At 49.0% G+C, this 25,991-nt stretch overlaps 1 protein-coding gene across 1 annotated transcript; it reads left to right on the forward strand.

Moving 5' to 3' along the window:
- Positions 1–8,019: 8,019 nt before the first annotated feature.
- Positions 8,020–16,765, forward strand: R3HDML (R3H domain containing like). Its single transcript, XM_046678111.1, has 5 exons — positions 8,020–8,277; positions 10,885–11,003; positions 11,130–11,262; positions 12,496–12,611; positions 15,820–16,765. The coding sequence occupies exons 1-5, from the start codon at positions 8,020–8,022 to the stop codon at positions 15,950–15,952; spliced, it is 759 nt and encodes a 252-aa protein (XP_046534067.1). The 3' UTR covers positions 15,953–16,765.
- The last annotated feature ends 9,226 nt before the right edge of the window (positions 16,766–25,991 follow it).

The raw sequence follows: 25,991 nt of genomic DNA on the forward strand, positions 1-25,991 counted from the left end.
ACTGAGGCACAGAGAGGCCAAGAAACTCAGCCAACATCCAGCAGAGCTGGGATTCAAACCAGGCTTGGTATGCCCCATGGGGCAAAGCGCTTACCCAGGAGCCCACACTGACTCTGGGGTCTAGTGAGGGCCACTCTGACCTCACCTGCCTGCCACCGGTAACACTCACATGGTCACAACGCTCTGCAGAGTTCACCAAGCCACGGTGGACAGGGTTTAGGGCCATGAGCATTTTGGTTCAGAACAGAGACAGACATGGGCTCAAGCCTACACACAGGATTTATGAGCCGTGTCACCCAGGGCAAGTCACTTATCTCCCTCATTTCCTCACCTGAGAAAGGAGAACAGCGCGCCGGGATAAGCAAGTGAAACCTGATTTTGCTGGATGTCAGGCATGCAGTGGGTGCACAATAAGTGGTCATCTCTAAGATAAAGATGCTCATCTTTGGCTGCTCATCGTAGCTTGAGAGCTAGGCAGGGCAAAGGGTCACCGTCCCCATGGACCAGATGGGGAGTCTGGCTCAGTTCTCACTCCGCCCAGGGAGCCCAGTGGGCCCCGGTCCCCGCCGGGTGACGGCTGCGGGCCGACTCCCACCCAGCGCAGGAATGCGGGGGCGCTGACGCCGGGCCTTTTCCGCTCGGGCTGCGCGGGCCGGCGACACAGCAGATTCCCCGGCCACACCTGGCCGTGCAGCTGTCCGAGCTGGACCGGGTCGCGGATTCCCCAGTCCTCCGGCCCCGGCCCCTGAGGGCACCGCCTTGACCCCAGCGCGCCCCTCGGGGGTCTGCGCGCTGGCCAGCCCCACCCTTTAGTTACCCCTCCTTGTTTTGGGAGGGGGCTGGTCCTCTCGGACACCCAGGAAGGGGAGGGGTTCCCTGGCTCAGCCGTGCGAACACCCTGCTCAGAATCCTTCGTGGGCAGAGGAAGACAGGGAGAGACCCCTCAGGGGCAACTCCTTGGTTTCAGAGTTCTGGGGGTCCGTGGAAATTCAGCCCCTAGGAGGTGGGACTGCGATGATGTGCCCCCTCTCCCTGGAGGGCTAAGACCCATCTGCTCTCCCCACCTCCCTCCCAGCCCCCAGCACCATGCTCCCATAGGGTGCCAGGATGGGGCACTGGGCAAAGCAGGAGAATCTGGGTCCTCTCCAGCCCTGTGGCTGGGTGACGTTCAGGGCCTCCAGCCTGCAAAAATGGCTTCTGCTCACCTCTGACCCCATCTCTCATCCTGCCTCTTACCCTCTCTGCACCCTCTGCCTCTTCCCCAGCCTGCCTTTTTTCAGTTCTTCAGGTGAACCAAATTCCCTCCAGCCTCAGAGCTGTCTCCCATGCTGTTCCCTCTCCTTGTCCTGCTGTACCTCCCCCGCCCCCTCACCCCTATGTCCCAGCTTCACCCTCCACTCCTTTTTCTGTTTACTGCTTAATCATCACATATTATGAACATTCTGACTAATGGAGTGTCTCGAAAGTTCTCGGGCCCTGGCTCTTCTCCACGACGTTTAGACTCAACTTGCCAACTTCCTCCAGAAAGCTTGCTGGAATTTTTACTGGGATCACGTTGAATCTATAGATTAATCTGGTGACAACTGACAACACACACAAGTTTGCTTTACGACATGTGCAAGTTTAACCAACAACGCCATGACGTGAGTCCCTGAGGATGCCGAGGCGAGTCACACGGCTCTGTCTCTCAAAGAGCTTATTTGCGCTCGGTCTTCCTTTATATTTTGTTTCCTTTCGTGAGAGAAGATCTTATTGGGCCCATTTTACAGAGGCTCAAAGAAACACCTGACTTGCCCCAGGTCTTATAGTGAGGAAGTGATGGGGCCAAGACCCTCACCCGCATCTGACTCACAAATCTGCCCGTTGAATCAGTTTGGTCTGTGGGTTTGGTCTGTGTGTGTCTGCTTGTGTGTTTGCATGTAGGGTGTGTTTCCAGGCACCCGGAGTGGAAAAGCATCTATACTGAAGACGGATGTGCTGTGGGGTTGAGGGGTGGCGATGTGCCTGCTCTGTTGGACAGAGGCTTCTCTTTGTGCTGCTGTCGGACCCTTTGGCTGTGTGTGCAGGGTTGGGGGTTTTAGTGGGTGTACTGGGGAGAGTACTTATGTGTACTGGGTAGGAAATATGTCTTGGGGAGATAAGAAGGGAGTATTTCTGTTGGTGTGTGTGTTTTTTCTTATGTAGGATTTTAATTCTATACTTGTTGACAGAACTCAAGCAAAGATTTTTTTTAAACCCTATATTAGTCTAAATTTTTTATTAAGGTTTAACAGTGTTAAATGCTGAAGTCTTAAGTGTACAACTAGATGAATTTTCACGTGTACCCCCATGTAATCACCACCAAGATCAACATATAAGGCAGATGCGCACCCTCAGTAGGAGCTCCCTGGTGCCTTCTCAGTAGGTACCCCCAAAGGAGCCCTGGTTCTGGCTTGCACCACCCTCGTTAGTTTTGCCTGTTCTTGAGCATCTTGTCAGTGGAATCACACAGTGTTTCTGTTTGGGGGGGTTAATAGCTGACGCTGAATAAACCTTGCTTTGCGGGCTAACACTTTCCATATCTCACTGAATGTCTCGTAGTAGCCAGATAAGGTAGCACCTATGGACATCGTTCCTGTTTTACAGATGAGGGAAGTGAGGCTCAGAGAAGACTTGTGACCTGCATCGGGTCCTCCCGAGCTGTCTGACTCCACGACTCTGGTCCTTGCCTGCTCTTGGACCATCCTGCCTCCCCCTGGATGATCTGCCAGAGAGTGGACGCTGCTCTCTGGGGCCCGAGAGAGCGGGGGTCAGACTGGGGAGCCCACAGGTGCGTCTGAGTGGGCTTTATTTTTGGAGGAGCTGGTTTCTCTGAATCTGTCCTGAATCTCCCCTTGCTGGGTCAGGAACTACCACCGGCAGCTCAGACAGCCCAGCCACCGCTGTGCTGTGGAGACATACCAAGCCACAGGGGGCGAGGCCTGGCTCCCAGACTTATTTGCTGTGTGACTGTGGGCACGCTGGCTTCCTGTTTGAACCTTCGTGTCCTCAACTGTTCAAAGAAGATGAAGATCCTCATGTGTGGTTAAGGCGGTAACAGATGGAAGGTGTCACTGTATAAATCACTACCACTGTTATTTTTTTAATCCTTTTTATTATAAAATAAAGCACAAATACAGAAAGTCACATAAAATAAATGTGGAACCCAATGAGGTGAACCCCTTGTAACCGCCGGTCAGATTAAAAAATAGCAGCCCCTCAAATGTCCCACCCCAATTACAGCCTGACTTTGAAGTGTTTCTGGATGTTTCTTTATAGTTTTATCGCCCAAGTGCACATCCTTAAACAGCAGAGTTTAGTCTCGTCCGTAGAAAAAATCTTCTAAGTCTGTTGATTCTCCCTCCATCCCTTTCATTTTCTTACAGTTTGTCTTTTGGAAGAACCTGGAGCATTTGACGGGAAGAGTTTTCAAGAGTCTGTATCACCGCTGTTATTTTTCATATGTGCTCCCTTCCCTCCAGCTCCCTCCTTCCAGCTCCTTCCCTCTTTGTGCTTGGATTTGGAGTGACATAGATTGGGTCGCATAGTGACATAGGACTGGTTTTCCAGTTGCTGTGTGACCTTGGACAAGTCCCTTAACCTCTCTGAACCTGTTTCCTCAACTGGCAAATGAAAGGGTGACCTAAAAGATCTCTAAGGGCCTTCCAGCTTTCTCCGTCTCATCTCTCAAGCACCAGGCTCCTGTTTCACAGTCTCCTCTTAAAAGCAACTTTACTGGGCGAAAAGAACACTGGGATGAGAATCAGAGAGACCTGTTGGAATCCAATTTGCACCGGGACTAGCTCTGTGAACTTGGGCAAGTTGCTTAACCTCTCTGAGTTTCTACTTCCTCGTCTGTAGAATGGGGATCCTGATACCTGACCCCTGGAACTGGAGCAAGGCTTAAATGAGATCTTGTCCATAAAGCATTTGGTGTCTGGCACTAAGTGGATATGCTAAAGAAATGTTGCCTGTTATTATTATTCTTGTGAGCGATTATTACAGCTAACATTATTGACTGCTTGCCCTGTGCCAGACATTGTAAGTGTCTAACATGTACTAACTCATTTAGTCCTCACAACAATGCCGTGAGGTAGCCCCAGTTTATAGATGAGGAAGCTGAGGCACAGAAAGGTTAATTAACTTGCCCACTGTCACACAGCTAGTAAGCCATGGAGGTGGCCCCGAACCTAGGCTGTCTGGATCCAGAGCTATAGCCACTGAGCTACACTGACTTGAATATTTCTACTCTCCAGAATAATTTCCCTTTCGCTCGCCCAAGTGCAGAGAGAATTCTGGTAGGGATGAGAATAGAGCGACAGCTGAATCCAGAGGGATGAAATTCGGAGATGAGAAAGTGTCCCTACCCTAAAGTGAGACCCCAGCCTCGGGCACTAATCTGGGCTACCCGGGATTATTTCCTGTCCTCCCAACATTTTTATCCACTGAGGAACCTGCCAAAGGGAACTGGGAACAGGGCTAGTCACGGAGGACAGCAGAGAAACTCCCACTCGGGGGTTGGCCAGGGGCATCGCTGTGTGCTTGTCACCAGTGCAATATCTGGGTTTCTGTGGATGTGTGAACGTGTGGGGTAGGAGGGGGTGATTTTGTCTGCGCGGCTGGACTTGGGGGCTGTGCCTTCCTCTGTGTCTATCTCTTTGTCTCTGTGGAGAGGCAGCATAACGAGCCTGCCTGGGTGCCCATCCCACCTCTGCCACCCACTGGCTGTGTGACCCTAGGCAAATGACTTACCTCTCTGTGCCTCAGTTTCCTCATATATACAAAAATGGATATGATGATAATAATAGGGTTGTTTTGAAGATTAATGGGCTCATCCGTGTAAAGTGCTTCGAGCAGTGCTGTGCTGAGAACAGATACTTACGTTTATACGTGTTAATATGGTTAGACTTGTGAAGAGTGGGTTTCTGGATATTCAGGTAAGGGCACCAGAGGGTGTAAGTAGGAAGGATCTGAGGGGCTGGGGGAACGAGCTGTCTCTGTGATTTGTGGGAGGAAGAAATGCTTGTGTGAATATAAGTGTGGTGTGTGCACCCAGGATGCGTGTGCATTCTGTATATGTGCGAGGATGTCCACTGCCAGAACCCCAGGTACCACACAAACAAGCTCCATGTCATAGGACAAGTCACTGAGGCTCCTTGTACCTCCAGGTCCCCGTCTGTGCAGTGGCTGGGGTTACTCCCTCAAAGGCGGCTGTGAGGACCAGTGAGTCATGGGTGCGATGCTCTGAACCACGCCAGTGCCGGTTACATGGGAGAAGTTCGCGTCAAGCATCTGAGAGAGCAGGGCATAATTGTTGACACTCCTGGGTTCCTAAGTGCCACGGTTGTTTGCGTCTGCCTCCCCTGGGCTGCAGAGTTCCCCCAGGTGTGTCATGGATCCCAGCCCAGCCGTAGGCAGAAGAGTCCTTAGTCCAGTTTCTCTAATGGGGCGTCCGAGGCCCAGAGAAGGATAGGGACTTGCCCCAGGACACCCAGCATACTGGAGGCAGAGATGCGGCTAGATTGGAGCCCCTCCCTATTGTTCCTCTGGTGTAATGGGAAAGCCCTGTAGAGATTGGGGATGCCAGCCTCCATCCCTTGCTGCCCACCCCCGCCCCCCACCGCCCCCGCCCCCAGCCCCAGCATCCCGCGGTCAGCCGCCTGGGCTGGGGAAAGCCGCTCCAGCGGGAAGGTGTGTGCTTTGGCAGCAGCACTGTCTGGGCCGCGGAGGCTGAGGCAGGGCGGCCGCCTGGGGCGGGAATTCCATGTGTCTGGGGAGGACCCCGCTCCGGTAGCCCAGTTCCAGCCCCCAGCCCTGCATTGCCACTTGGGCCAGGGCTCAGCTTGGCGCCCTGAGACTGGCTTCTGCCTGGGGATGCTTGGAGGTCGCTGGAAGAGGAGGCTGGAGGGTTGCAAACGCTTCAACTTTGGTTTTTTTTTGTAACACCTTTCTTGTAAGTCTGCCTCCTCCCATCAGAAAAGTATTGCTTGTTGTTTGCGGAGAATACAAGTAATCAGAGAGGAGGAAATTAAACTCTTTCTTAACCCAGAAGTTCAGCAACTCAGAGACCAACTGGGCTTTGACAGCACACACACACACACACAGACATCTGCGTGTTCATGCATGCATCTATACACATACGTGAGGATTGACACACGAACCCTCATATGCACATGCATGAGCCCATCTGCTTACACACACAATACATATAAACACACACATACTCACTCAAGTACATGTATACAAACAAGCACACACGCACACACAAAGCATACACTGTTCTAAGCGGTCCACAGATGTGAGTTCATCTAATCCTTAAAACAATGCTGTAAGGTGGGTGCCATTATTACTCCCATTTTATAGATGAGGCACGAAATGATTGGGTGACTTGCTCAAGGGCACTCAGTGAGTGAAATAATGGGGATTTGAGCCCAGATTCACAGGTTTAATTACTAATTAGGCTACACGGTGTTGATTGTGGATATCCTCCCGGGCTTTTTTCCTGTGCATCTAGATTGGTTTGGTTACAAAAATGGCATCCTTTTTACGTACTCACAGGGCCCTGGGCTCAGACCTGGGTGCGGATCCTGGCTCTATTGCAGACAGGCTGGCTGACTTTGGGCTTATTCCTGCACCTCTTTGGGGCTCGGTCTCTTCACCTATAAAATGGGGACCTATCACATCTGATTCTGAGGGTTGGCTGAGCTTGTGTGTGTGTAAAGCACTCAGCCTGGGCCTGGCACGGAGTAGGTCTCATTAAATGGGGCCATATTAACTGCCTACTCTGAGGCTGGAGAGCTTTGTAGAGAAAACAGTCAGAAAATAATCTTCAGATGAAAGGTGGCCTTAATACGTTGGGGTCTGGAAGGCAGAGAGAGGCCTCTGGATCTGGGGTCTCCTGACAAGGGGGTGGTGTTTCATCCTGGAGTGCCTGCCATTGCCGCATCCCTACCCTGACCAGCAGCCCAGCCCAACCCTGCACACTCCAGGTGGACGCAGGAACAGCAGAGGCGTGGTGAGAGGGGGGAGAGGCGAGCCCACAGACAGGCAGGCGGAGCCTCCGGTCCAAGCTGGGCCTGGCTGGAAGGGGAGGGGGCTGTGGGGCCGGGACGTCAGATGCCATCAGCTCCCAGGGGACCGTTAAAATCACCGCACTGCCAGGCAGGCTGGGGTGTCTGCAGAGGTCCCTGCCTCCTCAGCCACCTCCTGCCACCCGTCTGGGCTGCCCGTCCTGGGTATGCGCCCCCCGGGAGCCTGCTGCCTGGTCCCCCGCAAGCCTCTCTCTGCCTCTTCTCTTCAGCTCTGTTTCTCTCTCCGTCTTCTCTGTTCTTTTTTTTTCTTTGTCTTTCTCTCTCTACCGCTATTTCTGTCTCTTCCATGTGCTTCCTCTTTTTTCCCCAATCATTGTCTCTCAGTCTCTCTTACAGCTTCCTACTGTCTATGTCTTTCATTCCTTCTCTCTGTATCTCTTTTTTTCAGTCAGTTTTTTAGTCTCTCTCATTTTCTTTTTCTCAGTTTCTCATTTTTCTCTCTCTCTCTGCCTCTTTTTCTCTGAATCTTTCACTCTCTGCCATCTGGTTCTTTCCCCCGCACGATGCCTTGGGGAAGGTCGGCCCTGCCCTGCTGAGAGGGTGGACGGAGCCCACTTGGAGCAGGATCGGTGAAGAGGGTGTCCAGGCGGGAGAGGCCTGGTGTCTGTCTCCGGGGCTGGTGGGATGGAGTCCTGGCTTTGACCCAATAGCACCGTCTCACTCCAGGGTCTGGTCCAGCTTAGCCACTGTCTGGGCTGCCCAATCCACTCAGTCCACTGCGGTGGGGAGGATGGGGTGTTGGGCACCTGGACCAGAGCTGAGTCAGGAGGTCTGTGCCAAGTTCCCAGGGTTAGCATCCCCTGGGGCGGCAATGCTGGAAAACACTCAGGGTTTGGTGCCCACATGCCCGCCCCCTCCAGGCAGCCGGCTCTGACTGCACGAGGTAGACACGTGACCTCTCCAGCCAGCTATGTCCCTGCTGCCCGGCACCGTGGGCCTGGCAGGCCTGCTCTTCTGGGTGGGCCAGACAGTGAATACCTTGGTGCCCGATGCTACCCTGGCACTGGCCCGGACCAAGGGCACAGCTGTGTGGCCCGTGAGCGGGCTGGGGGTGCCCCGCTACCGGCGGAAGCGCCACATCTCTGCCCGGGACATGAGTGCCTTACTGGATTATCACAACCACCTCCGGGCCAGCGTGCACCCACCTGCTGCCAACATGGAGTATATGGTGAGTGCCTGGTGCCTCTTCCGGCATATGCCAGTCAACTCAGTGTGACCTGGAAGGGCTGGACCACCGCCAGCCTGGCCCCACCAGCCAGTATCTGGGTGTCTGTCTGGGCCCTGTGGAAAGGGCAGGAATTTGTCTGCCCATTTTACAGATGAGGAAATGAAGGTGGTTGCGTAGGTCCTCCTGGGAGGCAGGGGCAGAGGACTGCTATTTATGGAGCATCTAGGCAGGTCTCCTCTTTCCTTCAAGGTAGGAATCGTCATCTCCACTTTCCAAATAAAGAAACTGAGATGCAGACAATGAATTTGCCCAAGGTCACCCCGTTGAGATTCCAGCCCAGCTCTGCCTGCGGCTAAAGGCTGTGGTCCTAACCAACACAATATGCTGCCCAGTAGTTCTGGCTCCCCACTGGGGACCTGCAGGGGATGGGTGGCTGGAGCTTTCCATGCCATTGTCTCTTTGTCCCGGGGGTTTGATGGACACATCGGGATGGACAGTCCTCAGCAAGCCTGTGGAGGTAGCGTTTGGAGCGGTGGGGACTGTACCTGGGGGTCTCAGGCAGAGGAAAACAGGCAGCTGCCTAGCGGAGGAAGCTGGGATGTCTTCCATCAAAGAAACAGGCCGGGGGCTCTCACCCCAGCCCCCCAGAAGCCAGACTGCCAGAGTGGAGGAGGGAAACTTTCTCTTCATCACAGCTCCTCCCTCGGACTATTGTCCCAAACCAGCCTGGAGAGATAGGCTCCCAGCCCACCCACAGATCCCTTTAGGAAAAGAGATTGCCGGTCCGCCCCCTCCAGACAAACGTGTGCTACTCAACAGTCTGAAAATCCTCTTGCAACAGGTCCATTTGCTTATGGACTAGCTCCTGCTCAGAGCCAGGCGCCATGCTAAGCCTCATGGACACAGCTGAGGACGGGAGGGCCGAGCTCTCCTCCCTCATGGAGCTTATGTTTCAGTGGGGATGACAGAAAACAAACATCAACAACAAAATATAGAGAATAGTGTCAGGTAGTGATAAGGTGTTGTGGGGGAGGGGCGCGGGGGGGGGGAGGAACCGGAATGGAGGCAGTGGACGTGGGGAGGGCCTTTATTCGTCCACTGACTGACTCATTCATTTTTTAACACAGCACCTTGCACAGGGAAGGCCCTGTATTTCTCAAACAATGACACATTTATTAAGCACCAGTTGTGTGTGCAAGGCGCTCATCCCAACAGGTGTTTAATTATTGCATGTAGTATGGAACAGAGAGAGCTAGATGTCTCACCAGGGACCCCAGGGAGGGTCAGTGAGTGTGGGTCTCATGTTAGCATGGCCCTTCCCTCAGTTTTGCCCTCTGGAGCATGAAGGAAACATTCCTTGGACTCCCTAAAAGAGTGTAAGTCAGACGACCCTGGGGAGGTGTTCTGACCTCTCTTTGGGACCCCCGTTTCTTCTTCACTAGCTGGCTTCTGCCCTCGGGGCAGGAATCTGAGCAAACATGCCTTGCTCAAGAAGCCCTTTCTCTCTCATATCCCCAAGAAAGCTCTGGTTCCCTGTTTCACATTCTCACACCCGCCAGGATTGTAATGATTGTTTAAGGTCTCATTTCCCTGTTAGACCGTGAGTCCTCGGTGCCTAGAAATGTTGTTCAGCATTTGCTGAATAAACAAATGAAATGAATGAGCACATAGTATCTCAGAGGGTCCCAGGAAGTCAGAGGGGAAGGGAACTAGTATTTTTTAAGTGATGATTTTCAGGTTATAAAACTTGGGGCATTCATATATTGGAAAATTATGAAGCCAGTAAGAAGGATGGGGAGGGTATTCTCTGTGTACTGATGTGGAATAATCACTAAGATAACCTGTCTTGTAAGTGAAAAGAGCGGAGGTACAGAATGGAATGTCTGGCATGCTGCCACTTGTCAAAAGAAATTATGTATCTTACGTATAATTATTTGATATTTGTATTTCTATACATCATATATAATTATATATAAAACTACATATATATACTTGTACAAACTATATATATATGCTTGTCCAAGTATAGAGTATTTCTGGAAGAGGACACAGGAAGCTCAGTGATGGCTGCCTCTGGGGGCAGGGTGGCTGGAAGGACAATAGAGGACAGAAATGAGAGGCTTTCCACTTTTCCTCTTTTGAACAGCTTATGTATTAAATTTGTGCATGTTTCACTATTCAAAAAAACCATTTTGAATTAAAATTTTTAATGTTAAAATAAACACACTTAAAAAATACAACAAATAAAATAAGACGTCAGTCATCTTCCCATCTCCCCAGGACTCAGTCATTTCTAGAGACTGCTGAGAACGCCTGGACAAATACCCTGGGACTCCACTCAGAGCAGAGAGCCCCAGGCTTGAAGTCCAATGAGGGGGAAAGAGCACCGGACTAGGAGTCAACGAGCTGGGTGCCGATCTCGGCTCTGGTGTGGACTTGCTGTTGACCTTGGCCTCTCTGAACCTCGGTCTTTTAATTTGTAGAAGAGATCTGTGGCAGGGCTCCAAGGAGATGGGGGAGCAATGGCGCCATGTGTATGTGCGTCTCTACACTGTTGAGACGGTGGTGGTTGTTCCCTGGGGAATTTCACGACCTTTCTTTCCCCAGGTCTGGGATGAACGCCTGGCCAGGTCTGCCGAGGCCTGGGCCACCCAGTGCATCTGGGCCCACGGGCCCTCACAGCTGATGAGATACGTGGGCCAGAACCTCTCCATCCATTCTGGCCGGTGAGTGACCCTCCATCCTCCCTTCACTCCGTCATTCAGTCATTCAACGAGGTCACTGAGCAAGTTGGCAGCAGAGTGGCTTTCCCTTCTCCCGCCCGGCATCTTCTGTCTCCTCTGCCTCCCCAGGTACCGCTCGGTGGTGGACCTCGTGAAGTCTTGGTCTGCAGAGAAGCGCCATTACTTGTTTCCGGCCCCGAAAGACTGTACCCCGCGCTGCCCCTGGCGCTGCAGTGGGCCCGTCTGCTCCCACTACACCCAGGTACCCCTTTGTTGGGACTATGGACCGATGGGAGAACAAAGCCTGGTACCTTAGAATAAAAAGAATGTGGTGGAAGACTAATTAGAAATAAAACAAGAGGGGCCGGCCCGGTGGCACAGCGGTTAAGTTCACACGTTCCGCTTTGGCGGCCTGGGGTTCGCAGGTTCAGATCCTGGGTGCAGACATGGCACCGCTTGGCACGCCATGCTGTGGTAGGCGTCCCACATATAAGGTGGAGGAAGATGGGCATGGATGTTAGCTCAGGGCCAGTCTTCCTCAGCAAAAAGAGGAGGATTGGCAGATGTTAGCTCAGGGCTAATCTTCCTCAAAAAAAGAAAGAAAGAAAGAAAGAAAGAAAACAAGAGGCTCCTGTGGACTTCCCTTTACGTAATAAGTATGTTCCTGGAAGGTCGTGTGTCTGTTGAATGGAGCTGAACTGGGTCTTGTTTTGAGTGTCGCAGGTGGGCTGACCAGATTGTCTGACCCCAAAATGAAGATGTGCGGTCTGACAAGTTCAAGAGTGCTTTCGAATCCAATAGGTCCAAACGTTTTCTAGTATTTTCTGTTCTCTAAGGCGCCTACTATCTTAAAAAAATAAATGCCAAAATGAGGTTATAAAAAGTGTAGTATATTTTGAGTGCTAATATTGAATATGCTAACATACGTAAAAACACCATGCAATATAATGTTGCAAGAAATAGGCAGAAACTTCCAATTGTATGACAGATGTCTTCTTTCAGTCCTGTCGGTGTCTCTGTGACTCATTTGGAGGTAATGTCAAAATCTAAAGTTGAGACCCTCCAGGAAATGTGAGACCTAAACCAAATGTCCTTCCTGACATCCATGAGATATTATTACCTCCATTTTACCAAAGAAGAAACTAAGGCACAGAGTGGTTAAGTGACTTGGTCAAAGTCACACAGCCAGTGACATTGAGACTCTGATCCTAGGCTGTTTAACTCCAAAGTTTGTGTTTTCACTTCCAACACAATGATTTTCAAATGCTGATCACTAAGGAAAAAAAGAGAAAGAAATCTGATAGGATTCTATAGAAAATATTAGCATATATCACTCATGATAAGATGAAATATTAGTTAGCAATATAGACTGCTTCCTCCAGGAAGACCTCAGCTAATGCATCCACCCTGAACCAAGCCCAGGAGCCTCCCAGCCCCGAGGAACCTGGGCCCCACTGAGTTCTTCTCACAGCCTCCCCTGTCGGTCCTTTCTCAGATGGTGTGGGCCTCCTCCAATCGGCTGGGCTGTGCCCTCCACACGTGCGGCAGCATCAAGGTCTGGGGCCGCACTTGGCGCCACGCGGTGTACCTGGTCTGCAACTACGTCATTAAGTAAGTGCGGGGCCGAGACAGAGGGGGCGCCGGGGCAGGAGGGTGGATCCTGAGGTGGAGTGGGCAGAATTCAAAGAAAAGGAGGACACACACGACACCCTACTTTCCTCCATTCTAAGTAACCTCAATACCATACAATTTAGTAGTTTTAGAGAGTTGGTTAATAATCCTTTTTCTGAAGTTTCTGATGTTTCAGAATTGATTAGGAGATAGACAGAGGACCGAGGCAGGAGGATAGGCAGCCTCCCTGATGAAGTCAATAGTACAAAATGCAGCTTAGATCTGCCAGCCAGCCGGGCTTGCAAATATCCCACTGTTGAATCAGACCTGCACAGCCACTGACAGGCAGCACTGGACGACAACAGGCCTCTTCCTGCAGGTGCAGTGCCAGCCTCTCTAAGCGCAAAACACACAGCAGCCAAGAGCACATGCTCCCCTCGGGCAGGCAGACCGCACAGGAAAGGCAGGAAAGGCAGGAAGGATGGAGTGAGCCCGCTCAGCTCCTTCTCCCAGCCTCTCCAATCAGCTGCGGGAAGAGAGGTCCCTAGGTCTGCATTCAGAGTCTCTTGGAAACACGGAGAAAGGGGAGTGACAGTTCCCAACCATCGCACAGTATACAAACTTGCAGATACTACAGATTCTTATGCAAAAACAAGAACGAATTCTAAGTAAACATGACATTTAGAAAGTCAAATTTACATAATGATAACCACCTTTTACTCTCCAGTAGCCCTTGACCATTTACAAAATGCTTTCACCTCATTACCTCATTGAAGAGACGAAAGAGAGAGAGAGAAGGAAGGCAAAAGGGAGGGCCACTGGGAAAGTTATTTCCCCTTTTTACAGATTAAGAAATTGAGGATCAGAGACGCTAAGCGATTTACTAAAAGTCGCAAAGTCAACAAGTAGCAGAGCTGTTTGAAACACGTCTTTTGTTGCCAAGTCTCCTGTTCTGTCTCCCACACCGTCCTGATGTTCTGGAAGTCATTGGAAGACGGAACACAAAACCTCAAGCTAAGACATATATTAGATCTTGACCTCTATTAAGAAAATGTCGTGTTGCAGCCCAACTTTATCAGGCACGGAAAAATACAACAAACCAAATTCCATTACAAGCAACGTAAAGGGCTGTTCCAATTTGTTTGCTGATATATCAAATTTCTGCAGCATTGAGTATGAACAGTATAGTTAAGATTTTTAGGCTCTAGCGTCAAGACTGTCAGGGGTTGAATTTGAGATTTAACTTAAGTTTTCCATGCCTGTTTCTTCATCTAGAAAATGGGAATAAAATAGTACCTACTCATGGAGTTGTTGACAGAACTAAGTGAGCTGAGCCAGGTGATGCCCCCAGGCTCGTAGCAATTTCAGGACACGTATTGGTTCTTATTGTTACCAGACCTGGTTTTGATTCCCAGCCCTGCCATGCGCACACTGAGGACTGTGGATAAGTCATTTTACCTCTATGGGCCTCAGTCTCCTCTTCTAAAATAAGGCGAACACTACCTGGCTCACGGAGGATCATGAGACATAGATGCCCATAGTACATGCTAAGTGAGTGATGGCCGTGATTATAACTTGGTTATAACCTTTTTGAAGGTAGGAAATAGACCTTATTCATTTCTTATCCTTCTACTACAGTAATTTCAAGGCTTTATTTTTTCAGGCAGTAGAATTTTTTTCCAAGTGGTTAAATAAATAGTAAAAGAACCAGTTTGATTCCATCACCCCGGGTGTCTCCACCACCCACTCTCCCTGCTCCCAAATTTCCACCTTTTGAAAGTTGTGGACTCACAGCGTCTGGCACAAATCCTGATGTCCCACAGATGCTCTGGAAGTGTTAATGAATGAATGAGTCCCATATGAAACCGGAACTATGTACTTTTCTAAGCCCTTTGGCTGACTTCACTCACATTCATTCAACAACCATTTCTGGAGAAAAAATATTCCATTTCTGCCCACAGAGAGTGTTCATTTGAAGTGTGAGAAAATAAGCTTCTGGGACTTGCAAAGATAACTACTGCTACAGGCCAATCATGAGATTATTAGGCAGCCATGAGCAAGAAACAGCTGGAGGAGTAATTTTAGCCCTTGAGAAGAGAAAGAGAGACAAAGAGAAATCTGTGGGCTGGGATGGAGAAGAAAGCTGTGGGAAGATGTGTGTAAGTTGCATCCACGTGCTGCTAGGGCAGCCTGGAATGCCTAACCGAAAACAGGTGTAGATGTGATTCTCTACGCCAGGGGTTGGCGAACTACGGCCCACAGCCAAAATCTGGCCTGCTGCCTATTTTTATAAATAAAGTTTTATTGAAATACGGCCATGTGATTTGTTTGCATATTACCTATGGCTGCTTTCGTGCAATAGAGACATTTGGCCCTCAAAGCCCAAAATATTTATTATCTGGCCCTTTACATAAAAAATTTACCAATCTCTGCGTAGGCAATGGGAAGCCACTAAAAATTCTTGAGCAGAATGTGATGAAGGTTTTCTTTTTTTTAAAACGGCTTTATTGAGATAGAATTCACACACCATACCATTCACCCATTTGAAGTGTACAATTCAGTGGGTTTTAGTGTATTACAGTATTAATTTTTAAGGATTGCGGTAAAATGTATGTAACATAAGATTTGCCATTTTAACCATTTTTAAGTGTACAACTCAATGGCACTAATTACATTCACAGTGTTGTGCAAACATCATCACCATCTATTTCCAAAACTTTTTCATCTCCACAACACAACCTCTGTAACCATTCAGCAGCGTTCCCTGTCCCCCATCCCCACAAACGGCCTTGGTCCGTTGAGAGGATTAACTCAAGAGCAGGCAGGATGGATCTGGGATAAGGCCACTGAAGGAGTAAACGTACAGCAGCGGCCACGATATCGCTTCGTGGGCACATCCCCTCACGTCTAGCTCTGTTTTGCACAGCACTCTTAAAAGTCACAGTGTTTGCTCACAGACCATTTCACGTATTTTTTTACAGACACCATTTTTATTTATTTTACTCAGAGGATAAAATCAAGCCTCAGAAATAAAATGGCTTATTCCGTCACCAGCTGGCAGGTGGCAGAATCCAGGATCGGAACTCGGATCTTCCTGACGTGACGCCCAAGGTCACACAGCCAGTCGATGGTGGTGCTGAGATTTGGTTGCTCACGTGTCTCTCCTCTGTCCCCCGACCCTGTCTCCCTGGGCCCTTTTCTCTTCCAGGGGCAACTGGATTGGCGAGGCGCCGTACAAGATGGGGAGCCCGTGTTCTGCGTGTCCCCCCAATTACCAAGGCAGCTGCAACAGCAACATGTGCTTCTCTGGGCTCAAATCCAACAGGCTCCAGTGGTTCTGAATGTTCCCTGGGCTCGGCGGGCCTCGGGCTGGGTCTCACCCTCCAAAAGGTCCCTCCCCAGAGACTGGGTCAAGGAATAATTTGGCTCACTCCTCCAATCTGGATTTTCCCCCGTCCTGATTCCAGTTCCTAAATGTCCAGCATGTGCCAGAGGAAAACGACCTCTTGCCTCCTTCTTTCCTCGGTTACATCTTTCTTTTCTCTGGCCTCTGGGGAAGAGCCTGCATCTTTACTCAGTTCTCAGAGAGCCAGGGCTGGACGGAGCGGTGGCTGCGGCAGTTTTGTGACTCCCAGGTCTAATGCCCACAAGTCTTTGTCCATCCCATGAAAAGGATTTATTAAACAGTCTTTTGGCCTGAAACCTCCCTTCATTCATTCAGTAAGAGCCAGCCAGCTTCTGGGCCGCCTTTGAGGACCTGAGTTCCCTCCCTGAGTTGAGAACATTCCACGTCAAAACTTTTAAAAAGTAATTGAAATTAGCTTCTGGACACCCCCTCCAATTTGCATGGTACTAGAGCCACCACAGGGTCCAGGTCCCCTTTTACAGATAGGTACACTGAGGCTCAGTGAAGGGGTATGACTTACTGAGAGCTGCACAGCTTACCTGCCACGGCATCTCGGTTTGAGCTCAGGCTCTGACATCCCCCCCAGGCTGTTGAGCACCTCCCTGAGCGCTCAGGACCGAGAGTGGAAAACCAAAGTTGGCCTGAAGGAATTCTGTCTTTCTGGACCTGTTTCTCTTTCTTTCACTCTGTTTCTCTGCCTGGTCTCTCTCTTTCATCTACTTGTCTACTCTCTCTTTCTCGCTGCCTCTCTTTCTCTTTCTCCAGTAGAATCTTTCTCATTCCCATAAGCCATTTCCCCTCTCCCCACCCCACCCCACCCCACCCAGATACCATAACACACAAAAGTCCTTTTGTCTCCGGAGATAGTAAAATCTCTCCCTCAGACCTTGCCCTCCAGCTGGGGCCCCCTCCCTCCCTGGCTGGAGAGAGCTCCATTCAGAGACCCAGATGGAAAACAGGCTCCTTTCTCCAGGGTGTCTCTGTTGTCCCGGACAGAGTGAGTTTTCTTCCCTCTTGGTCGTTCCCGCCTAGGCATGACCTGTGCGTGTCAACGCTCCCCTCTCCACCTCCAATAAAGTCCTTTGAGATCTGACGTAGTGGCTCTTTCTGGCCCCTTCCTCTCTTAGCTCTAGGAGGGTCAAAAGAGGAGAGAAGGGAATTGAGGAGGGGAAGATTGAGTGAGGGGAAAGCCAGCTCCAGGGGACGACCAGAGTAGCGGCTACCAGCCCCTCAGCCCCTACTTCGTGCCGGGCCCACCGGCACATGTGCATGTGGGTGTATTATTACTCCATTTTACAGATGAGAAAAATGAGGCTTAGGGTAAGTGCCCCTTTCCAAATGGGCTGGAGATGAGTGAAATAAGAGAAACAAGGACACTGTTGTGAGTTCTTTGTTCTCAGATTATATCCTTCCTACTTTTTTAGGGGAGAGGGAGGAATTAAAATGTCCTTTCATTTATAAAATAATATTGACAAGAAATATTAGATTTTTAAAGAACTATCCATGTTCTTGTATTGGGGAAAAAAAGGGCTTGCCAACCCTATGTCAATTCCCCAAAATGTTCTGGAAATTTAAGTGGCACATGACCCCTGGATTAAATGACATGCATAAGGTCTCATAGCTAGTGAGGAGCAGACACGGGATTGGAATTCAGCTTCATCCGACCCTAAAGCCTGTGTTATTTTGATGCCCCACACTGCCCTGCTGTGTCCAAGTACGAGGATGGTGAGAACAACAACCAGGGGCATTGATGAACTGCTGAGCACACACTTGATCTCAGTGAATTATCACAGCTGTCTTAAGTGTTAGGTAACTGTTCGTATCCCTATTTTACAGACGTAAAAACTGAGACTAAAGAAGCTCAGTTTGAATCTGCTCTATATGACTCAAAAGCCTGAGGTCTTAACCCTTTCACTCTCCTGCCTCTCAGCTAATAAGGGAGAAACTCAGGGACTAGACAAAGGTGGAGAGAATTAAGCAAAAGGTGCCGGTGTAGGGTGGGAATTCCAGATGACCTCCCGGCTCCGCGCTTCTGAAACTGCCTCTGAGAAGAGCTCGGGCCGAAGGAGAAATGAGCCAGGCAGACAGGCTCCCGCTGGCCCTGCCTGGACACTGAGACCTGGGCCTGAGGGGTCAGGTGGAGGCGGGTGCACGCAGTGTCCTGGCTGCTGTTCCAACTGAAGGGGAACTTTGGCCTCAAGAAATCTGCAACAGCTTTTAAACGTCTGTAGTGTTTTACACTTTTTCAAGATATTCAGACTCCGATCCTGTTTGGTCACTCATTTGCTCATACATTCGACAACCAAGAAGGTGAAGAGCACACACTCTGGAGCCAGACTGCCCGGGTACGAAGAATTTGACTCAGTGGCTGGGTGTGCTTGGGTAAGTTACTGAGCCCTCTCAGTCTCATCTGCGAAGGAGGACACTGACAGGATCTGCTTCAGGAGGTCGTTCAAAACGTTAAATGAATGAATACGTGGAAAGCACTTAGATCAGGTGCTACAAAACTGCCAGCTCTGAGCACTGCCATTAATACACAGATCAGGGTGGACAAACTATCGCCCACAAGCCAAATCTGGCCCACCACCTGTTTTTATAAATAAAGTTTTATTGGAACACAGCGACACTCATTTGTTCACGTATTGTCCCCAGCTGCTTTCATGCTTCCACAGCAGACATGAGTAGTTGCAAAAGACTATATGTCTCACAAACCCTAAAATATTTACTATCTGGCCTTTCACAGAAACAGTTTGCTAACCCCTGAGATCTATAGTGTTTCTGTATTCCTGGAGCTTATAATTCTAGTAGGACAGTCAGGCATTAAACAGAAGATGAATACAAATACTTTGTTATAATGGAAGTAAGCGCCACCTGGAGAAGAATGGGGAGTTACAAGAGCACAATCTAAACTAGAGTGGGTAGTCACCTGGGTCTTCCTGCAGAGGGATGTTTTTCGATGAAGAGAAGCTGGGCAGGCTCTGAGGCAGTGGTGACAATGTGGGTGGAAAGCTGGGGGAGAGAGCACATGGCACTATCAGGGACTAAGAGAAGACGTGCTGGGTGTGGGGAGAAGCGAGTGAGCTGACCCTGGGAAGGAAGGCAGGGGCCAACCACTCTTGGAGCTTAGCTCCAGGCCAATGGGGAGGCACAGCAAGCATCTGACAGTGGAGTGACATGTCAGCTTTGCATCTGAAAAGATAGTTCTGCCTGCATTCAAGGGGAATAGCTTTGACAGGGCCAGAGCAGACGCTGAGATCTGAGAAAAAGGCTGTTTCAGTAATCCAGGTGAGAAATGAAGATGGCTTGAACTAAGATGGTGGCACTGGAAACAGAGAGGAGCAGATACACTTTTGAGATGTTTAGGATGCAGACTTCAACGGGACTTTGTAATGGCTGGGTGTGGGTGTGAAGGAAATGGAGTAGATGAGGGTGAAATTTATCAAGATGGGGGGACGGGGGAAGGGGTGTGGATGGAAACCAAGAACAGGACTGCAATTAGGGGCATATTATGTTTGAGATGTCTGTGAAACACATAAGTGGAGGTCTCTGGGAGGCAGTTGGATACATGAATCCGGACTCCAGAGGAGAAATCTAGGTTGGAGATACACAATTGGGAATCACGGGTATGTGGATGGCCATTGAAACAGTGGTAATGAATGAGATTATGGGATGAGAGATAATAGAGTGAAAAAAAAAAAACGTAAGTCTAGAACTAAGCCCCAAGTAACTCTGGTATTTAAGGACAGGTAAAGAAGCATGTAATGCCAAGAGACAGAAAAGAAAAGAACAATTAAAAAGGAAGAAAACTGGAAGACTAATAATATGGATGCTAAGGGAAGAGGTCATTTAAAGGAAGAGGGGACAACTGTCAAATGCTGCTGGGGATCTAGTAAAATGTCCATTGGGCGTTTAGGCATGGAGTCATTCTAACTCGCCAGTGAAGACTCAGTGGTGTGTGGGCATGGGGGACAGAAGGCAGACAGAAGGAGGTAGTGTGATAGGTACGAGATGGGAGAAATAGAGGCAGCTAGTGTAGACAGCAGCTTTAAAAGTTCAGCAGCAAGAGAGGAAGGAGGTAACGTAGTAGCTGAGATGGGGAGGGATGCTATTGAGGGAGTTTTTTTCTTTTTAGTAAAAAAGATATAGTGTACCTAAATATTGATAAGATTTTGCTTCTAGAGATTGGTCCTATAGATAGATATGCTCCCCACATGGGGATCAAGACGTGTACAAAGACATTCACTGTGGTGGCAAAGCCTGGAAACCACCCAACTGTCCGGCAATAGGACACTAGTAAAATCACTTACGGGATATTCACACAACGGCTATGGTGTAGCGACTCCAGAGAATGAGGTAGGGATTCTGGCGTGGAGCTGCCCTTAGACACTAAGGGGAAAAGAGCAAGGGCAGAAGAGCATGTTTAATATGTTCCCGAAAAATACACATAAATGTTTCCATGTATTTATATGCATTTACATTTGTGTGTATGTATTAGTCAGCTTGGACTGCCATAATAAAATGCTGTCAATTGGGTAGCTTAAACAGAGGAAAATTATTTTTTCACAGTTCTGGAGGCTGGAAGTCTGAGATCAGGGTGCCAGCATAGTCAGACTCTGGTGAGGGCTCTCATCCTGGCTTGCAGACGCTGCCTTCTCACCACGTCCTCATACGGCGAAGAGTGTGTGTGAGCTTTCTCATGTCTCTTCTTATAAGGACACTAATTCTATCAGATCAGGAGCCCACCATTATGATCTCATTTAACCTCAAAGGCCCTATCTTCAAATATAATCACATCGGGGAGTGCAATTCAACTCCCCCATAGGGAGTTGAAGATAAGAATGTTCAGCCTTCAACGTATGAATTTGGGGGGATACAATTCACTTCGTAACAGTGAGTATGTTTGTGTATGTGTATAATTTCTGGAAATATATGTAAGAATTTGTTTAAAAGTTCAATAGAGTGAGATATGGAAACTAAAGTAGAAGGAAGGCTTATATTTCATTATATACTGTTTGTACAATTGTCATTTTTAACACATGGAATGCGTTACATCTTTGTTTACAAAAGTAGTTTGTGACACAACTAGAAGGACCCACAACTAAAATATATGCAACTATGTACTGGAGGGATTAGCGGAGAAAATGCAGGGAAAAAAAAAGTAGTTTAAAACAAACTAAAGCAAAAGGAAAGATCACATCACACAAAGTTAAAAAAGACTGACAACAAGTAATAATGAGGATGTGGGGGAAATAGGAGCTTTCTTACCCTGCTGGCAGGAATGCAAAATGGTGTGACCACGTTGGACAACAGTGTGGGAGATTCTTATGAATTAAACATATACGTACCATATCAACCAGCAATTCCTTTCCTAGAAATTTAACCAAGAGAAATGAAAACATATGTCTACACGAGGACTTAATCCGTGAATATACATAACTACTTAATTCATAATAGTCCAAACTAGAGACAACCCAAATGTCCATCACTCGGTGAGCAGGGGAGCACATGGCAGTATATCCATTCAGTGGAATACTACTCAGCAAGAAAAAAGGACATGAACATGGATGAATGTCACAAACATCCTGAGCAAAAGGAACCAGGCACAGAAGAGTAAATGCTGTCTGATTCTGTTTATTTGACATTCTAGAAAAGACAAATCTAATCTAGAGTGACAGAAAGCAGACCAGGAGTGGCCTGGAGTGGGAGGTGCTGGGAGGAGTGACTGCAGAGGAACAAGGGGAATTTTGGGGGTAATGGAAATGTTCAGTATCTTGATTAGGGTTATAGTTACATGGGCGTACACATTTGTCAAAACTCATAAAACTGTACACTTTAAAAGGGTCCATTTTATTATATGTAAATTATACCTCAATAAAGTTGATTTTAAAAGTCTAAAGAGGGAGAGGTTGAATATACAGGAGAAATCACGCATGGTCACGTGGGGCTCCTGAGCCGTGGGAAGAAGTAGACCGCAGACCCAGGTGGATCCGGACGAAAGGAGGGCAGCGAAGTGCAAATGCGGGTGAATTTGTGTGGGGAGTTGAAGCAGGTTCAGGTTTCAGGCTTCTGTTTTCTCTGTGAAGAAGTTAAAGTCTCATCCTGCTGAGGATGAGAATGGAAAAGCTTTGAGGGGAGAAAAGATTTGAAATGGATGTATGGAATACCAAAGCAAAGAGAAGCAGGGTCGAAGTTCTGGGCAGTGTGGAGGGATCCGTCAAAGCTGGTGACGGGGGATCCACGGTGGCCCCCGTCTCTCCCACTAAGTTACTTATTTTCCAGCAGTGATTGGCTGCTGGCATGTGGGCGGGGAGAAAGCAAGATACTCAGGTTCATCCAGGCTTGGGTTTTTGTCAGGCGGTTAGAATGAAAGGAACTGAGAGAGAAGCAAGAGAGAAACTAAGATAATCGACTGTGGGCTTTAAACTGGGCAGAAGGAAAAGGAAGACAGGAAGCTTCAACAGGTAGGGAGAAAATAGAGGGAAGAGAGGACTGGAAACAACCCCATTGTCCATCAAGGGGACAGGAGGTCCCCTTGAGGTGGCTGAGCAAGCACAATGGGACAAGGGGACTATGGACAGAGAGGAATGTACCAATTAGCTATTTTAGAAGTGGAGCAAACTGTGAGGTAGGTGCTACTATAGGGAAATGAAATAATTTACCAAAAACCATACAGCAAGAAAATGGTGGAGCTCGGGTTTTCTGATTCTTCTGAGTCTCACGTTTTCCTGCTTCTCATTTGAGCTCTCTCTAATATGATGGAGACCTTGATCTCAGAATCCCAAATCAGGCCATGAGAGCCAACACTGGGACAAAAGAAGTGGGACTGCTCCCCAAAAAGCCAGGTGGTGGGCGTCTAGTATGCAAGACGCTTAAAACTCAGGAGGGCTCTGCATTCAGAGACCAGGATGCAGATTTCAGCAGTAGCATTCTGAATGGAGACGAGGACCAATGGGCCAGTGGAGGGAGCAGGCAGAGTGCCTTGGGCCCATTCGCCTGGACTCAGAACTGGTGTTTCTCCATCCGTCACAGCACTCACCAGTTTGTAATCATATCTTCGAATGATTATCTGATTAATTCCATCTCCTCCATTAGTCCACAAGTTCCGTGGGTGCAGGGATGATGTCTGCTTTGCTCATTTCTATATCACTGGAGTCTAGCACAGGGCATGGTATGCAGTAGGCACTCAATAAATATATGTTAGATGAAGGGGAGATTGTGGTTGGTAATTCCAACTCCTCTGTGTACCAGCTGTGACTCTCCATAGAAGCAACTTCCCCCTGTGCGTCAATTTCCTCACCTCAAGATTGAATTTAAGCATGACAATGCCTGTATGCAACTTCCAGCATCCAGTAGGCACTAAATAAATACAGTCCTCCACCCTCCTCCTTTTCTCCTCTACCACTCCCTGCTGCCTCATGCCACACCCATTCTTTGGAGCCATAAAACCCAACCCCGATTGGACTCTCACCTTCTCATCCCCTCCTGGCCAGTCCCCTCCCTCAAACGGAGAGGGGGGCTGGTGTCCCCGACATCTGGCTCCAGGTGCCCCCAACCCCAGAATGCAGGACTGGGGCCCAAGTGGACCTCGGGTCTGGCCAGGTCGCCATTGCCATGGCAACAGTGACAGTCCCCAGCCGCAGGTTCCCTAAGTGACTGGTTACTCTTTAACATATCCACCCACCTTAGGTGATTAGAAGAATCAATAAGATAACCGGGCGGTGGCAGCTGGCTGCACTCACTGCCTTCCTGGTGGACTGGCTCCCACTGCCACTGTGTGTGGGGCCCCGGCTCCTCCATGCCCCCGGGTCTCTGGCTGGGTGGGCTCAGCCATGGTCAGTATGAATGCACCCCTCAGCGCTCCAGTGGAGAGTCCTTATGGTGAGTGAGGCTAGCCGTCAAGGCTGGGGGAGGACTGACAGGGTGGGAGCACAAAAGTTTGGGAGACCCTTGGACACCCTCGCATGTGATCCAAGGGGACCAAAGACCCTCTAAGGGCTCCTCTAGAAGGGCAGGAAGCCCAGGCAAGGCATGGGATTTGCTTCATTAAGCTCCCAAATGGAGGCCTGGCGGATTTGGTATGGAAAGTGCTGGGAGGGGCTGTGGCAGTCCCAGGGTAGGGGCTGGGCTTATTTTGCCTGCCTGCAGAGCCCACTTGCCTGGAAATGCATCCCAGGGGTCTTTTCAAAATTCCACCAAAGGTGGAGCTGAAAGCATCATCCCCACTTTGCCTCGGGGGGCGGGGATCGAACTGAAGCCCACAGAGAGCCTTGCTGGGCCTAGGTATTTGAAATGGCTCATGGTCTATGTGCGATGGGACTCAGGGGAGAGCTGGCCGGCCCCTCTGTTGAGGGCTGTTAGCTTGGATAATGCAGCAGGGGGAAGCCATGTAAAGCAGCGCACCGTGTGGGGCGCTGGAAAATGAGAATGCTCTTGTGCTAGAAGTGTGAAACTTAGATGCAAAGCTAGAGAAGAGGGTGTCACTGACGGCGAAGGGCTCCTGCTCTGCCACTCGGGGGACTCCAAAACGGGAAGGAACCCAAATGTCCCATAGTAGAGGATGGGTAAACAAAGCACGATGAATCTTTAGGATGGAATGCTATCCTGCTGATGAAGGAAGAAAATGCAGATCTGTGCACAGATAAAGACTTCTAAGTTACATCAAGTGAGAAAAGGAAGCAGAAGAACGGTGTGCAGCATCTTACATTCTGATAACAAAACGGATATATGCATGTGCATGTACCCACGCTTGTGTTTGCATAGAACATAAGTGGAAGGCCACAAAGAAACTGCTATCAGAGTTTTGTTTCTGAGAAGAGAGGTTCAAGAGAACGTTTATTTTACCTTTTTTGCACCTTTTGGATTTTTAAAGATTAGGTGTACTTTATGGACTGACTTAAATCACACACGTGCGCAGAGCTTCCCTCTGGAATCCAGCAGATCTCGGTTCTAGTTCTGTGATTTTAGACAAATTACTCAACATTTCTGTGTCTCAGTTGCGTTCTCTCTGAAGTGGAGGTGGAGTGTCTTAGGGTCTTCTTGGAGGACTAAGGGAAAGCAAGGGGCCGAGCCCTTGCACCACGCAGATTGTAAGGACTCAAATATTACTTAATGTCATCATCAGCTGAGGACGGATGGCTCGAGGAATCAGGGACTGCTCTCCTGACTGGTCCAGGAGATCTTTCTTTGACCAACCATCAGGCAGGAGTATGTGATGCAGTGGGAACAGCAGAGGCTGAAGAACCAAAGACAGTGTGGGAACCCATCCCTCACTGAGCTGTGTGACCTTGGGCAAGTCACTTCCCCTCTCAATCTATTTCCTCATCTGTAAATAGAACAACAGGACCTATCTCACAGAGGGTGGTGTGATTATCTGACAAGATAGCATTGCTAAAGGGCTGGGCCTGCCTTAGGTGCTTCTTCCAAGGTTAAAACACAATTGTAAGACTTGGTTAACCCTGTGGCCAGAGAAAGACTCATTGTTTCCCAAAGGCGTCAGACAGTCAGCTTCTGGGAAAGGAAAGCCCTAGGCGACAAGCATAGGCTGGGGTGAACAGAAGGCCCCATAGAGCTCCTCCCAAGGGATAATATAGTAATAATATAAGCGGACAGCCTTTCACGGTATCCTAGGCCTGTCCACTTTGTAGGATGTCCTCTCACGCTCCTTCATCCCAGCCTCTGTGCAGTACTCATCATATAGCAAGTATTCAACAAACATTTGTTGAATGGTTGGATGGATAGATGATGGAAGGATGCATGGATAGTGGATGGATGAATGGTTAAATGGATGGATGGATGGATGGATGGATGGATAGATCGATGGATGATTGGACGAATGGATATTCCATGCCTATTACTTCATTTAATTGTCACAATAGTAGTCTCAGATAAAGAACGTTTTTATCTCCACAGCTGGAAGAGAAAACTAAAGTCCAGGATTTAAAAAAAAAAAAAATCATCTGACTCCAGACCCGACA

Source organism: Equus quagga, chromosome 12, assembly GCF_021613505.1.
Source record: "Equus quagga isolate Etosha38 chromosome 12, UCLA_HA_Equagga_1.0, whole genome shotgun sequence".
NCBI classification, from domain to species: Eukaryota; Metazoa; Chordata; class Mammalia; order Perissodactyla; family Equidae; genus Equus; species Equus quagga.